The 15768-nt window shown below is 34.7% G+C and overlaps 1 protein-coding gene across 1 annotated transcript in view; it reads left to right on the forward strand.

Moving 5' to 3' along the window:
• The window catches only part of PCLO (piccolo presynaptic cytomatrix protein), a 364298-nt gene that overhangs the window by 154584 nt on the left and 193946 nt on the right, over window positions 1-15768 (forward strand). Inside the window, exon 4 of the mRNA XM_062597873.1 lies at window positions 11247-12464. Coding sequence (XP_062453857.1) covers window positions 11247-12464 — 1218 coding nt within the window. The remainder of the gene's footprint in view (window positions 1-11246; window positions 12465-15768) is intronic.

Raw genomic sequence — 15768 nt, forward strand, 5'->3', positions numbered from 1 at the left:
ACCAGGGTTTTTACTGAGTGGAAAATGAGATATCAAAATAATGTTGGAAACATAAACTGAGATGAATTTATGTACTGGAATGTAATATATAGCATATATAAATATATAAGTTAAAATGTATTATATAAATATACAATATGCATATAATATGGCTTAATATAAAGATAGTGTTTCCATTAAGGTACAAGGGCAGAAATATCCACACATCTGATTTTCGTGCATATTCAATTGTAGAATTAAATGTTCAAAAGTATCTTAAAGAATCAAAAACTAAAAAAAGAAAATAAAAAGGAATCTAGTTCATGTTTGTTTAATTGGCTGCTTAGTTTCCAAAAATGCTGTTACTTTTAAGTCAAAATTATGAGTGCCTCTGACTAGCAATATGGCTTGCACTGTAAAGCATACAGACCAGGGCAGGAAACTATGGTGTGAGTAAAGATGGACTGGTGATTCCCCTGTGGATCCACCTGTCTTTTATGGAGTTCATCACAGGAGAAGCACGGTGTGTTGTAATTGCAGAACCATCTGTGGAGCCATGGGTGACAGGGGTAGGTTCCACGTGTGTGTTTGACTGGAGGACAGGAGTTTGCACGTGAAAGCACTCTGACAAAAGCCTATAGTACTACACTTTATCAAGAAAGTCGAATACCAGGTACCTAACTCTTCAGATGTTTAGATGGAAAATATGAAAATAAGTAGATGGTAGCATGTATGCTGAAATAAAGTCAGTAGAGAATCTGTAACATTTGTATGTAAAAGTAAAAAGAAAATATTATGCATGAAGTAGATACCCTCATTTTGGACTAAAAGAAATCAAAACCAGGATACATATTTTCATGAATCTTTGGAAGAGATGGAAAATCAAGGGGATTTTCATAAGTAACACTTTAATAGGAGAGACATTTTTAACTTTCCCTTGATAAAACACTGACTATAAACAGGGTATCTTCAATTTGGCTGTACAGATTCACTAAATAAAATATTCATCCAGTAAGCTTACAGAGTATCATTCTACTTCAGTTAGGGGTTAATGTTACCATGACTTTGTACTGTAGTAGCAAATGGAGATCCTTAGATATTCCTGTTTTACTTTACCATGACACTACAAGTATGATATACCAAAATGTCCTTGCCTAAAGGAGTTAAAATATTAGAATCTGTTCCTTATGCAGATATATAAAAAAAAAATATTTCTTTTCAGATAACAATGGTGGCTTTTTATTTTAAATTGACATTTATTTAGGTTTAAATAGATGTTAATCTATACCCCACTTCAGTAGCTGAGACTCTTCCTTGACATCTTTGGCCTGTGGATGAAGCTTATATCCAATTTTCTGGGTTATTTTCCTTCAGTAGGTGAGTTTTACCACAATGGCAAAATAAGCGCTCACCAGAGACAGTGAAATGTTCAGTAAGAATTCCTCTGTGTTAATAAGGCTGAGGACAAAAGCCATTTGCTGCTTCACCTTGGGCAACAGCACTGCTACAGCTAACCCTTCCAGTACCGAGAAGAAGTAGTATTCATCCAGTTATGACAGTGTACGGGCAAAGAAAAACACATGAAGCACATGACAATGGAGCCAAATTTTGGAGTAGAAACAAGCTTTGATAATGTTCCCCTCCCCCCCCCCCCAAAGAAAGAAAAATAAAAAAACACATCTTTGCTTGTTTTGTATTTCTGATGATTTGTATAGTAATGACAACCATTTGTGCACTGCCATTGTAATACTAGGTTTGCCAGTGTAATACTAAGGCTCTTAAAGGACTTCACCAAAGTAACTAAAACCCAAAATATACAGAGACACCATGCCCATAAAATTCGCATTTTCTATCAAACCTAATTGCTGCAGTATAGATTCCCAAACAATAAAGCAGTTACTATAAAGAGACAAAATTTGAGCTTTTTCAGAAGGTGCTGGAATGTATCTTGAAATCATATACATTTCAGAGTTGTCATCACTTAGGGGTCATCCTCACATTGTCGTATTCTGTCCCTCTCATCTGTTCATAATAAAATGGAATATTCAATAGTCTCAACTCTTTTAAACTTAAAAATTGTGTGACAGGCACTGAAGAAGCAGATAATTCCTCATGTATGGGAAAAATCACTCTTTCCTCTGTACTTCTTGGTAAATCTGCTACAATCTGCTTCAGTATTTATCTTTAACACTTGGTGTGGCAGGAAATGAGCCAGGCAGGAAATAAGAAAACAGTTTAAAAGTTTCCAAGAGTGCTTTAGACTTTTCTGGAGCCAAAGCCTCCAGGTATTAGAAATGACTTCCTGCTTGCTTTACCACTCTATAAAATAGACCTTTAAGGTTTTAGATTTTAGAGATATTCTTCAAAACCTTCTCATTGAATAATATGGTACAGTTGGTGATGCCAGGGTATTATTTTTTAGCAGATTGTGTTTAAGAGGAGAATAACAAGTTAGAAAAGAATTCCTTGGGATGTACCAACAGTTAAGAAACTTGGATGTTTGGCACCTTTGTGAGCTCTTACACTATCATTATCAGTTAAGTATCCAAGACGTGCCTGTTCAGATAATCACAATCCTTGAAATCTTCTGTTAGTAAGCATACACAAATTTGAATAGAAGACATTGAAAATATTGGAAAAAGCAAAAAAAGGAGGAAAAGTCCAAATAATGGTTGCATATAGTCACTGAAATCAAGAATAAATCTCCAGAACAGATTATGGAGTAGCTATGCACCCAATTTACTGTTCAACTTTATTTCATTGCCATTGTTACTTCTCTAATATCATTATATTTTGCTATTTGTTGCAATTTCTTCCAGAACATAGGCCAGGATGAGATCTACTAAGTCAAATGTAGACATCAGTTGCTCTATAGTCAGTAAATAGGAATAGGCCCTTCTATAGCCTCATTCATCCTAACCCAGAGTCCTAAAATAAGTGAGATTAATTACCCTCTAAATCTGCCTGGTTTTCTCCATTGAAAGTAAAAGTCACCAACATCAGGTTTAAATGTCTACATGGTATATATCTACAGTTTAGTGGAGAAAAATCCTAAATCTTGTTTTCTTATCTACTTAGGTAGTGTCTGAGTCAGTAAATTTTGGGGTGCTTGAACAATGGTAGGTTGCAATTAAGAATTAACAGCTTAAAGAAGTGTTTAGTGGGATGATATTGAATAATTATACAGTAATTCCAGTAAGCCTGAATTTAACTGAATTGAGTAGAGGCTCTCTAATATTCTGGGTTATTTCTTTCTCCCTGTAAAAGCATAAAATATATGTTTCTTTAAGAGATGTTGGAAGATACAACAGAAAGCAAAAAGATCAAGAAGTCATTTTTATGAAGTTTAATGAGAGTTTTACTCTGAAAAGTTTTATTCTAAAGATGACAAGCTAAAACAGTCTTCATAAATTTAGACTTTCTTTTATTAGAAGTACTTTCTTTTCTTTAGTAATGATTAGAATTCCCATAATCCAGGACAGAAGATTATGGACTACAGCCATAGGTTAAAATAGATTTTATTTTTATTGCTGCCCATCGGATAGCAAGAAGTAAAAAAGGCCAAGTACTTTGCAGCAGTGCTTTTTGGTGTGCAGAATGACAGCTGATCAACAAGATTGTGTGCTAAAGTATCACAGTTTGGAACTTATACCATCACTGTCAGTGACAATGCTTTTAAATTTAAATTTAAATGCTAGGCAAAGGTTAACTATCAATTGTTTGGGATTTTTTTTGTTCTGCATTTCTGTTACACTTCAGAGTTGATGTAACTGGAGAGAAGGCAGCCTGATTTTGTTCTTATTTTGATATTGTATCCTTTGAAAAACCAGCTGAAGTCTTTTGAGAATTTGGTGCCTATACCGTAATTGAGCTTTGTAAGCCTGCACAACAATAATTGCCTTCAGGTAGGATTCAGCTAATACTTCTACTCATGCACATAGCAGAAAAAGATGAGTTTCTCTCATTTCTTTCTGCTATATTGATTTCCCATTGATAATAGAAATAAGTGTATAAAATCCGTATTTTTACCATTAACACTAGTTTTCATGACTTTTTTATGTATGTGCCACAAGTAGAGGCCTTTCATCACCCCTGCCTGTCACCTCAGAGGTGATAACTAGCTAGATACACAACTCTGCAAAGAAAGCAATTTAAAATAACATGCTTAATTTCATAGTTGTGATGTTTTAAGGGTAAGCTTGATCAATTAATAAGCTAAGATAATTGGTCTTTCTCAATAACATGCTGAGGAAGTCAGAGGGAGAGTAAAGCTGATTATCTTTTTGCATTGTTTGTATTATAGTCTCTGATTGTAATCTCAAACAGAAAAAAATCATTTTAAAACTAGAAATGTAATCTCTTTCTCTTCTATTTAAAAACTTTTTTCTCTACAAATATCTACTTTTCTTTAATTTATATCTTTCCTTTATCTAAAAGAAATTTCTTGGATTTTTGTGATCTCTATTTGGAGGCTGTACTAAAAGCAGTGAATCTCTTCAATGTAATTACTATAATAAATTCTGCTCATAAATATCATCTGTTACAGGAACATAGTTTGTAAAATTTGTAGGATTTTTATGGATCATATTGTTGACAGTCACATCATGTTTGAAATCAGCTAAGTTTCTCATTACCACCACTTCTACTTTATGGCACTACAAACTTCAAATGACTACTAGTTAAAAGGCATTTTTTAGATTTTCAAATGAAAATTTATTCATGAGAAAATTACTTTTGTTTTGGGGCCAAAATGCCTCTTCTTCTCTACAAGTTATATTTGTAGGCTTCGTTTTACTGGGATGAATTAGCCATATTCTTTTAACCTCTTCTCCACAGGTCTGTCTTACTAAGCATTTTTTTAGGCACTTGGGGCCAAATTCAAAAATATATTTAAGAGCCTAAGTAACATTTAGACAAAATTTGCATAGATAAATCCTGCTCATTGGTCACTGCCTGTGACTTCCACAGGCACAGCGTATCTGTGAAAACATTTCTATGTTTCTATAGGTTCACTATGGCCCATGTCTCTGCCAGGTTGGCTGCTTAGCCAGTTACCTCCTGGGCCTGATACACTCTGGAAACAAAAAAGTGTGGGGTTTTTTTGCATTTTATTTTTGTATTTTTTCTCATATGCAGCCTGATTTGGTGGTCGTGCTCTGAATATGACGCCCTCCATCAGTCTGTCCAGTAGTGATGATAACTTTTTTTTACAAAGTTATCATCATTATGATGTGTGGCAATCTGAGTATTTCTCCAGGAGGCAGGAGATCTTATGCCTCAGTCTGCGGGATTTGAATTCACAGTTCTGCCATCCCAAAGGAGTGCCCTGACCACGAGCTATATTCTAGCTGGGAGTGTAACGTTCCCTCCCTGAGTTACTCTGTTCAGGCAACTTCTACCATGTACAGAGAGACTCAGGAAGAAAAACAAAAGGAGTTTAAGGTTACAGAGTGATTATTGATGAATACATACAGAAGACCATTAGGACTAAAGAACTAGTACTAATATACTCACTGCTCCTGACGAGATCCTTGAATAGTTTGTTGGCCATCCATCAGATGAGAAAGAGTTGGCTTCGCTTGCTCCTTGGGACAGGCTCATTGTCACTTGCAGAATTGCTGCCATCGAGTTCAGCTCATTTTTCTTTCAAGTTTGCATCTTTTCGTGTTGGTATTTGTCCTCTGAAATTATTGAGCTGATGTCTCAACGATTACACACTGTTTTTATTTTCTAATATTCCGTGACTTTCTTGTATGTACGTTTGCACATCGTAAAGAGGCTACAGTCTATCTGTACTACCCTAGTTTGACTAATCATTTCATGGTGATATAGGATCAATTTTTTTTCCCTGGAATCCTGATATCCCTAGTCTGTAACAGCTCCATTATTTAATGGAAAATAAGTGATATTATCAAAAATATGTATATATAAGGTTAATCTGATGCAATCTTCCTCCAATAAACCCATGTTGCTTTTCAGTAGATGATTTTTTTTAACACAGTGTTCAATTTAACTTCCTTTCAAATTATGTTGGAGTATCACACCTCTAGTTATCAGTTACACTTTTTTACTCTTTTTAAGTGAGAGGAAGTATGAATTGAACATGGGTAATCTATGTGTTGATCAGTTTGACGGATTATGTATATCACATAACTTCTTAATGTTTGGTACTGATACTGATACCAGTATCACTTAATAAAGGTATTAGTTCATGATTATATATTTCAACCTCCAATATGATAGTTTCTATTCAGTATGCTCCATTCCTCTTGACATTTACTTGTGTCCAATCTTACTATTGTAAACAGTGAGATTAAAGGATGTATTATTTGGACCATACCTTTAATTCTGAACCCATTGTAGTTGCATAGTGACCTATATCCTTCTTCCTACAAAGCTACCAGAGAGTTTTTTGTTTGTTTAAAATTGCTTTGTAGTATCTGACTCAATTCAATTTTTGGAGATTTTTTCCATATTCATGCTCTTTCTGGTCTTCAAGGTGTACTTTTCTATGCTCATCAGAGTATTTTCCATTTCTTTATATCTCTTTGTTTACTCCTTCTGTTCTTTCATGAGTAGTTTATCAATATAGGATCTCAGAAACCTGCTGTACATGTTTGTGAAAATAAAAACAAAAAATAAATATCCAGGATAAAATTGTCTTTGAGTCTTACAATAACTAGTCTATATAAATATTTATGCCAGAAATGTTTTACTTTTAAATGTTTGTTTCTTTCACTTTTTAAGGAAACACATAATCAGACCTATGCATAATAAAAAAGAAAGAAAAAGATGACAAAATTCAGCAGCAAGGAAAATATTTTAGTGACTGTCCAAGCTACTAGTGTTTTTTCGTAAGGCTATTAATAGGAAAAATAGGATTTTTTTTTTCACAGTTATATTCATTTCCTTACAATTACAGCATGGTTTTTGATAAAAAGTGTTTGGTTTTGCAATGCTCTTATTGTAAACAGTCAAATGAGAAGGGCAATGGAGATTTGGAGATTTTTTTTCTTTTCTATGCTAGTTATGTTTTTGTTTGCTTGTTTAAGGTAATGGGAGCAGTGGAGAGGAAGTATTAGGAAGGGATAAAGGTAGGATCCAACCATGCCAAAGAAAGTGGTGGATTGTTCTCTAAGTTAAACTACAAGCATTTGCATTCTGATGCAAATTTAGAGATGATTTGTGCAGATAAGTATTTAGTTTCACCTTCATATATATGTCAACTACACTTAGTTACCTTCAGATGGAGAAAACTTCTGGTTTTTTACCAATGACTGTTTACCAGGAATGGATAATGAAGCAATCAATATACTGCAATGAAAAATCCGTGACTGGCAGGAAGGTGGAATAGTTGAACTATTATTTTTAAATTGAACTCTGGCATTGGGATATATGAATAGAAAAGCACAGGAACTCGGATGTTTAAACTCTTGTATGACACTTGAAAAATAGACAATAGTAATGAATGTTTGATGTATGCCCTTTTCATGATGATATTTGTTTTTAATAAAGCTGAATGAGGAGAACATTGTGACCCGGCTACCGTCCGGCAGTATGTCCAGTTGGGGCTGCTGAGAATGCAGAGACAGAGCTATGGATTCAGAATGTTAAACCTCACTAGTACCACTAATGATACCAGTAATCTCTTCTGCAAATTCAGGAACCAAAGGATGTGAGGATTTCCTCTAAAGATGAAAAAGATTTATCTAGCAAAGACTCCTGAAGGAAGATGATGCCCATTTCCCAAGTCTTAATAAATTTGGGTTGACAGGTTAACTGAAAAGGTAGCCCTAGGGAAAAGCTTGTATTCAGGGCATGAGGTTAACTGAGGAAAAGACAAGAATAAAACCGAGGCATATGACTTCATAGTACAAAATGTGATTTTACATTCTGACAGAGAATTAGGAGCTAGGGGCTGGTGATATAAGAAGATTTTTATAGATTTTTTTTGTGATCAGATATCCACATGATTATAAACACCAACACTGTATTTTAAAATGCTTAACTTGGTAGAAGTATTTGCCATATTTATATAGTACTGCTAAAATATAAAGTGGTAAATAGAGGCAAATATAACCAAAGTCCAAGAGGACAACGGCAGTGGTCATTAAATCACCTCATATCTGGACAATTTCAGGTCATTTCAGTAGAATCTGTATGGGACATGATGCACTGCATCAATATGACAGTCTGTGACTTCCATCTCATGTCAAGATTTAGCTCTGTTTGCCAACTACCTCATCATCATCTGCCTTTTCTCATTTTAATTATCTGTATTTTCCTTTTTAAGAGACTGTTTTTACTAAGTGCTCAGCACAAAACATAGTCCTTGAATTGGAGATCTTTGTTCTAAGGAAAGAGACTGAGTGGGGATACATATCAAAATTGCGAGGAAGCAGAGCTAGGTTGCTGTCTGATTCATTTTTTAAACACTTCCTTACTATTATTAAAGTTACTAAAGATGTTATAAACAATCCAGAAAATATAATCCTTGTACGGGGTTCAAATGTAGGGAGGAAAATGACTTGATGAATCTGAGAAGGGAAAAGTGTATGAGCAATGAGGAGGTTGTGGTTGAAGAGGTGCTAAATGAGATCTAACCATCAGAGCTAGGAGGAGAAGTGATAAGAGCCAAATTGAATATATAGGAAAAATATAATCTTATAGACCCCAGAAACTGGAAAGATTGCAGGAAATAAATGGAAATTATGTCATGCACAAATGTCACTATGAAAAGAACATGTGCATTTAATGTATAAGTAACATGCTCTTGAAGGACACCCATGTAGCATGTACGTGAAAATCAACGAACTCTTGAACCATATTCGTGGTAGAAATCACTTAGTTAAGTTTTTATGAGCTAAGATGGCTAATACTAGATTTTCATGCATAATAACACGTGACTATTGCCTTATTCCTATGCCTAGGACCAATAGAAAATATATTAACACAATGGTAATACTTCTACTTGTATTCACGAATTTGTCAGGCTGACTGACGGGGCTCACTTTTATTTAGTTTAAAAGCTTCTTGGCTGTCTTTAATATAAAAATTGCCTTTGATATAAAATTGATCTACAACAATTACCTAGTAATCTTTGTATAGCAATTTTTTCAGTCTTACGAAAACAAAATTGAGGACACTGTGAAATCTGTTCTTCTTTCTGTAGTCTATTTTTGCTAAGCATTATCTGGTGTACTTAGTCACCTAGAAACTCCTGATGTTATTAACATCATGATTTTCCATGGTTTTATGGTCAAATTTGTTTTCAGCTGCACAACTTATCTTATATGATAAAAGTCAATTCACAGCATAATTATATTTTCTACTACTGTTTTCTAATTTGTAAGCAGGAAAAATTATGCTGCCCTAAAAGAGGGAAGAAGCTATAGAAAAAATTCCTGAAAAATCCCTCTATTTAGTTGTCATTTCATCTGCAATTCTTGTAATTTATTAATGTTTGTATCACTGGTTAGCTTAAATAGCTATTTTTGCAAATGGGCAATGCAGTAGTACTTATTACAGATACAAATAAAATGTAAAAATAAATAGATTAAATAAATAAAATTAATAAAAGATTAAAAACAGGAAAACTATAAAGCAGCGTAACAATGGGGTTTGGGTCTGAAATATGTAGACTGACTTCAGAAACTAGACTTTGGTAGACTGTAGATAGTTCCAAAAAGTGTCTCAAACCAACTAATCTCAAAATGGTATAATTTCTGAAGTTAACTAAGAATCATGGAATCCTAGACAACATACCTATTCTGCACAAAAAGTTTCTTAAGTATCAAACTATGATCGGATATATCCTGGTTGGGAGGCAAAAGCTGTGCACATAAGCTCCATCATTAGAGGTACATAGAGAGATATTTCACTTAACTATCTTGAAAAGCTAAATGTGGCCATATCATGACCAAGTCTATCACACTGCTGTGTTTGTTCGGAAGTGTCGTATCAATGACAGTGGCACCAACTTCAGGAGTGATTAGTATATGAAGTATATTCGAGATCTTTATCCAGAGAGAACTTGAACTCATAGTTTTCATGTCCTCGCATCACCTGGCATTAAGCGCTCACTATAGGAAAACTTGCCACTTCCTTTGCTGAAGCTGAGCTCCTTTTTATAGAAAAAAAGGAAGGCTTCATGGAATCAGAAGGAGAGCAGGGAGTCTGATGCCTACACCCCTGTCATTGGAGCATCCTTTGCTGCCGTAGGGCAGGCCTGGAGTAGGCCAGGTTTTGGTGTTTTACCTCATTTATTACTCAGGAACTCCTTCATATAAAATGCATGAATGTTTCTGAAGTTAGACGCTCTGCCAGATACGCCTTCTTCAAATTCAATGCCACATTTTCTGGGCTACATTCTAAAATATCCAGTGTTATAAAACTGAACAGTCACCTGTACTATCATAATATTATCAAGAATATAAAATTGCTACTAGAACAATTTTTCTGTTTTTCATATAATTTATTTTTATTATGTCACTAAGTTCTCTAAATCATAGTAATACAATAAGTAAACTTTTTGTTGTTGTTGTTTATTTTTTAGTGCTTTTCTGTATCTTAGGATTTCATTTTGCTAACCTACTGCAACTGTGTCTGAAACTCCACTGGAAACAGCCCAGTTTTCCCTCTCATGTAGCAGACAGGCAATTACCAACAAGATCTTTTGGACAGATACATGCAGTTGTCCTTTTTTCTCATTTTCAAGGGAGAATAGAAAAAAGAGGCAATGTGCATTAGGGATTGAGCAGGGGAAGCAGATATTCTTCCTTTTGAGCTAGAGCCATGTTAAATTTATACACTGAGGCATAACACAGAAAACAAAAAAATCCTAATGAAAAAGATAATTCCAAAAGACAAAGGCAAACAGCCGTGAGTCCCAATTTATCCCCTTTTCCTCAGATTTCCAAAATTAGTGGGAACTATTGACAGATGATAGAGACTTTACAAAATGGTGGGTGTTAGAAATATATAAGTAAAATTTGTACATAAAGGTCATCAATGCTTTGGAACAATACAATTGTTACTATTTTTCACAACATTTTTTTATACTTGTTCAGCTTGGTCTTCTGGAACCTGGCATACTTCACTTCTTTTAGAAAGACCTTGTGGCTTTTCCTCCAAGAGCAACAAAATAAACCAATAAATAATATTTCAATATGCAAGCATTCAAATTGGAATTATAGCAGCTGAAAACACAATATAGTTTTTCTGTTAAGTATTCAAGTTAGTAACTTCACATGTTTATTGTATTGTAGGTGCAGGAATGGCTGTGCTTAAACTGCCAGACCCAAAGGGCAATGTCAGGACAGCTTGGGGATATGGGCAAGGTGCCTCCTCCAAAACCAGTCCCTTCGCAACCGGTATCCAAAGCACCTGTCCCTCCTCAAAAACAACCTGTGCCTACTGTCTCACATTCCCCTCAGAAGACTTCCACACCATCCACTCAAACAGCAGAAAAGTTAAAAGAAGAACCAGGAATTCAGAAAGAAGTTCCAAAACATCAACAGGGGAGACTGGAAAAAACATTGTCAGCTGATAAAATCCAACAAGGAATTCAAAAAGAAGATCCAAAACTTAAGCAGGGAAAACTTGCCAAGATACCCTCTGCTGATAAACTCCAGCGTGTCTCTCAGAAGGAAGACCCAAGACTCCAGCAAGCAAAACTGACAAAGACACTCTCGTCTGATAAAATTTTACATGGAGTTCAGAAGGAAGATGCAAAATTTCAAGAGGCAAAACTGACAAAGGCATCTTCAACTGATAAAATTTTGCATGGAGTTCAGAAGGAAGACGTAAAACTCCAAGAGGCAAAATTGACAAAGGTACCCTCAGCTGACAAAATTCTACATGGAAGTCAGAAAGAAGACCCAAAACTTCAGCAGATTAAAATGTCAAAGACACTGTCAGCTGACAAAATCCAGCCTGCAGATCAAAAGGAAGACACACAACAGGTGAAATTGTTAAAGGCAGTTTCAGCTGATAAAATCCAACATGGAATTCAGAAAGAAGATCCAAGACTTCAAGATGAAAAAATAGCGAAGACTTCTTCAGCTGACAAAATCCAGCATGAAATCCAGAAGGAAGATTCAAAACTTCAGCAGGGGAAACTGTCAAAGACACTTTCAGCAGATAAATTTCCTACAACAATAAGTTCAGGTCAAAAGAAATCCCTAAGCAAATTGGAAGAAGATAAAAAATCTGCAGTCCTGGAAAAGAAAGCACCACATCCAGAGGACAAAAAAGAGCAAATTGCAGCTGAGTTGAAAGACCAACCTGCTGAACAGAAAGTAGAAGGTAAAGCACCCCCTAAGGATCTGAAAGCTAAAAAACAAGGGGACGAAAGGAAAGAGGATTCGACAATTGGAATTCCACAAATGGTTTCAGAAGCTGAGAAAGCTCGGGAAGAAGAAATCCCTGCTCAGACAGCACCCTCGCCAAGACCTGACCTTGTAGAAACAATTAAAGAAAAAACAGTAAGTGTGAGTTTTCTTTTTTTAACCCCTTTGCTGGAATAAGCAATGTAGAACCCGAACCCGACAGACCCTGTCCTTTTAATCTTCCTGCTCTTTATCTCTCTGTACGTGATGATTCTCAATGATAAAATCAATTATTCCTGTTGAATAAAAGTTTTCACCAGTTAGTAAAAGTTTTCACCAGTTAGTCCTATGCTCTATGCTCTATTTTTCAATAATCTTTGCATGTTTTTCAGTCTGAAATAGTTCAACATTTGAAACTAAGAAAGGTGCCTGTGTAATTAGCTTCAAACATTTCTGATTTAACTGCTTCTGTAGATTCTCAGGATTTGGAGCTTAATTGTTGAAGCTGGAACATTTTCATAGTTCTCAACTCCAGGAGGATTGAGTCAGATGTACAGTATGCTGAAGTATAATAAACATTTGAGCAATATTTTGTGGTGCTTGAGCATGGTGTGTTAACATATGTAACCTTTATATCTTTTTAATATTTCATTTGCCTATCTCATGTGGAAAAGTATCTCAGGTAGGGTTCTTTAGGGACTCTCTAGTCACATGAATGGATGAATTAATGGTAGCATGTGCTAGAGGACTGGATGTGTAGTGATCAACAAGTCATTTATCAGCTGAAGTGGGTAATATACGCAAGTTGTGGAGGAATGAAAAATGATATATTTTTAACTCAGAACCTCAAATTAAGTGCTGATTATTCTCATATGAAAGTAGGAGTAGGTGTAAGAAAAGTCTTTTGCCTTTGCCAAAATAAGATTTTCAAATAATTCCAGCCAAAAACGTTTTTTCTTCTGTGATAACCATGATATTTGGGCAGAAGAATATGCTGATTTTGAAACTCTGCTATGGAGAGTTCTGCTAAACATATTAAAAATGCTATTATTTTTGTAAATCAAGTTCTCTGTCTGAAATACATCTTCCACGTATTCTGTTCCCTCCCAAGGAGAATGGATACCTTCTGATGATATCAAGAGATATAGTATCAAGAGATGGTCTCACTTGATTATATCATGGGAATCTCTGAACGTAAGATATTAAATTCAAAGTAACATAACTGGAAATCCTCTCAACTGGATTAAAAAAGGAGGAGACTAAAGAAAATAGAATATCAATTTGGTTATCTCATAGCAAACATTAGACACAATAGCAGGACTTTACAAGGAAAGTATATTTAATTGTTAACAAAATTTCATTTTGGGGGCATTTTCTTTGTAACATAAAATCAGAAAATCTAGAAAGTAGACTTAGAAATAATTTTTCTTTTGTTAAAAATTCCATTATGTCTGTGGAAAAACACTTGTAAGGGAAAGTATTCATCCGGTACTAGTCTCAGTTCTATCTGGTAATTTTTAAGTTTTGCAAAGAGGAGAAAGCGTACTGTGGTCTGGACAAATCTAAGATTCAGATGTTTGATCTCTAGACCTGATAGCAACTGATTTTAGTTGTAGATTAATTAATAATTTCTAATAATCTCTTTGTATACCATTTGAGATATAAATAAATATATTTCACTTCTAATTCACTTACATTTTACTTGCTCCCACTTCCTGCTTATGGAAATCAGGACTACTTGAGTTAATCCATGGATAGAGCTTAGCTTTCTCTTTATCATTTTGGTAGACTATCAAATGAATATAATAATACATACCTTCTCCCAGTTACCTTTGAAGCACACTTAGCTAAAATTTGTAAAGCACTTAGTTTCATTCATAAAAGAAAATACCTAGATATCCATTGTTTCATATACTTAAAACTAGAATACTCTGAAATGCAAAAGAAATTTTGAAAAAGAAATGCCTATTTTTATACACATTATTATTATTATTATTATTTTGCCTTGGAAAAATCCTTTGATCCAAAAAAATGTTCTAAAATAAAAAATACTGATGCCTCAGCTAGTTTTTGTTTCATAACTCCAGTGTTTTATTGTAATTTATTGAAGTCTTTAAAAGTTCTCTGTGCTGCATGCATTGTTGGATACAATTCTCCCTTAGAGAGCATGTGGCAGAAAAGTAAAGGAAATAAAAATTTAGGAATATCATACATGGATAGTATTTGGTTGGGTAAAGGACAGTATATAGACATTAAAAAATATTTCAGGGCAGAATCACATGAAGGATTTCTGTGATGTATGTTTTTAAATAAGGGTACAGAGGAAAACCTAATACTTTCTGCACAGGACATATGGCTGATGCCATTTTATATCCAAATATGTGCAAATGGTAATTAACTACCATTTGTAACATTCCCATGAGCTCAATAAATAACATACAAATTTTTCACCCTCCCCCAAAAAAAAAGAGAGAAAAAAAGAAAGAAAGCTCACACTTCAGACAAGCCCCACAAAATACAGAGAGGCTGAATTTCTGATCCTGAATCTGGTAAAATTAGTGGAGACTCTTGAGCTTTGGAAAATCTCACACAAATCTCAGTGATATTTAGAAATATGGCATTCTTTGAAATAACTGAGAGTTAAATTTTGAAACACATTTAATGATTTGGAACTGAGAGTATATTTTAAGGTATCATAAATCCATTTTTTCTTCCGTGCATTCTTTTGTCAGTAATGTTTTAATCAGTAATCTCTTCAAACAGATTTTAAGGAACAAACTGGCTTTGTTCATGATTTGCAGGAGTTCTTCCTGAGAAACCATCCTGTAATATCGGCTGCTCACATGTGCTATAGCAGTTAGCTTTTCTGGCAAGGACATGATAGATGCCTAGAAATCTTGGACAGGTGTGACATATGACTTTGAGAGTATCTGGGAAACGGGTAGTTAATGTATAGGTAGTTTAGCATACCTAAGCGCATTACTACGGTGCAAGTTGAGCATGCATTTACAACACATCTGCTATATTGTATAGGTGCCCTTGTGCCTGTCTCCTCTTGCTTACCCCGAAATTATCGTGTTCTTAGGTTCAGTTAGTGGATAAAAGTTAATACATTGTAAATTGACATCATTATTCTACCACATGCCATAAATGACAAAACACAGACCAGTGAGCACAGGCTGTTTTAAGGAGGAAGAGGCCTGTCTATAAGCACTTATTTCTGGACACAGACAGAAAGTATAAATAAAATAAAGTATTTTGGTACTAGGATTACAAATATGCAAATACAAATTAAGCATTTTAGTCAAACAAGGGCTTTTTCACTCTCTGAAACATCTTTGGGGGATAATGTAGTTATAATTATTTCTTATAATGTTGATATGTTTATTTCTTATATAAACAGAATGACCTTTTTTAAATCGTGTGTTCCCGTGGAAAATAGAATTTCTGTTTTGGGCAG

This window comes from Rhea pennata, chromosome 1, assembly GCF_028389875.1.
Source record: "Rhea pennata isolate bPtePen1 chromosome 1, bPtePen1.pri, whole genome shotgun sequence".
Classification (NCBI taxonomy): Eukaryota; Metazoa; Chordata; class Aves; order Rheiformes; family Rheidae; genus Rhea; species Rhea pennata.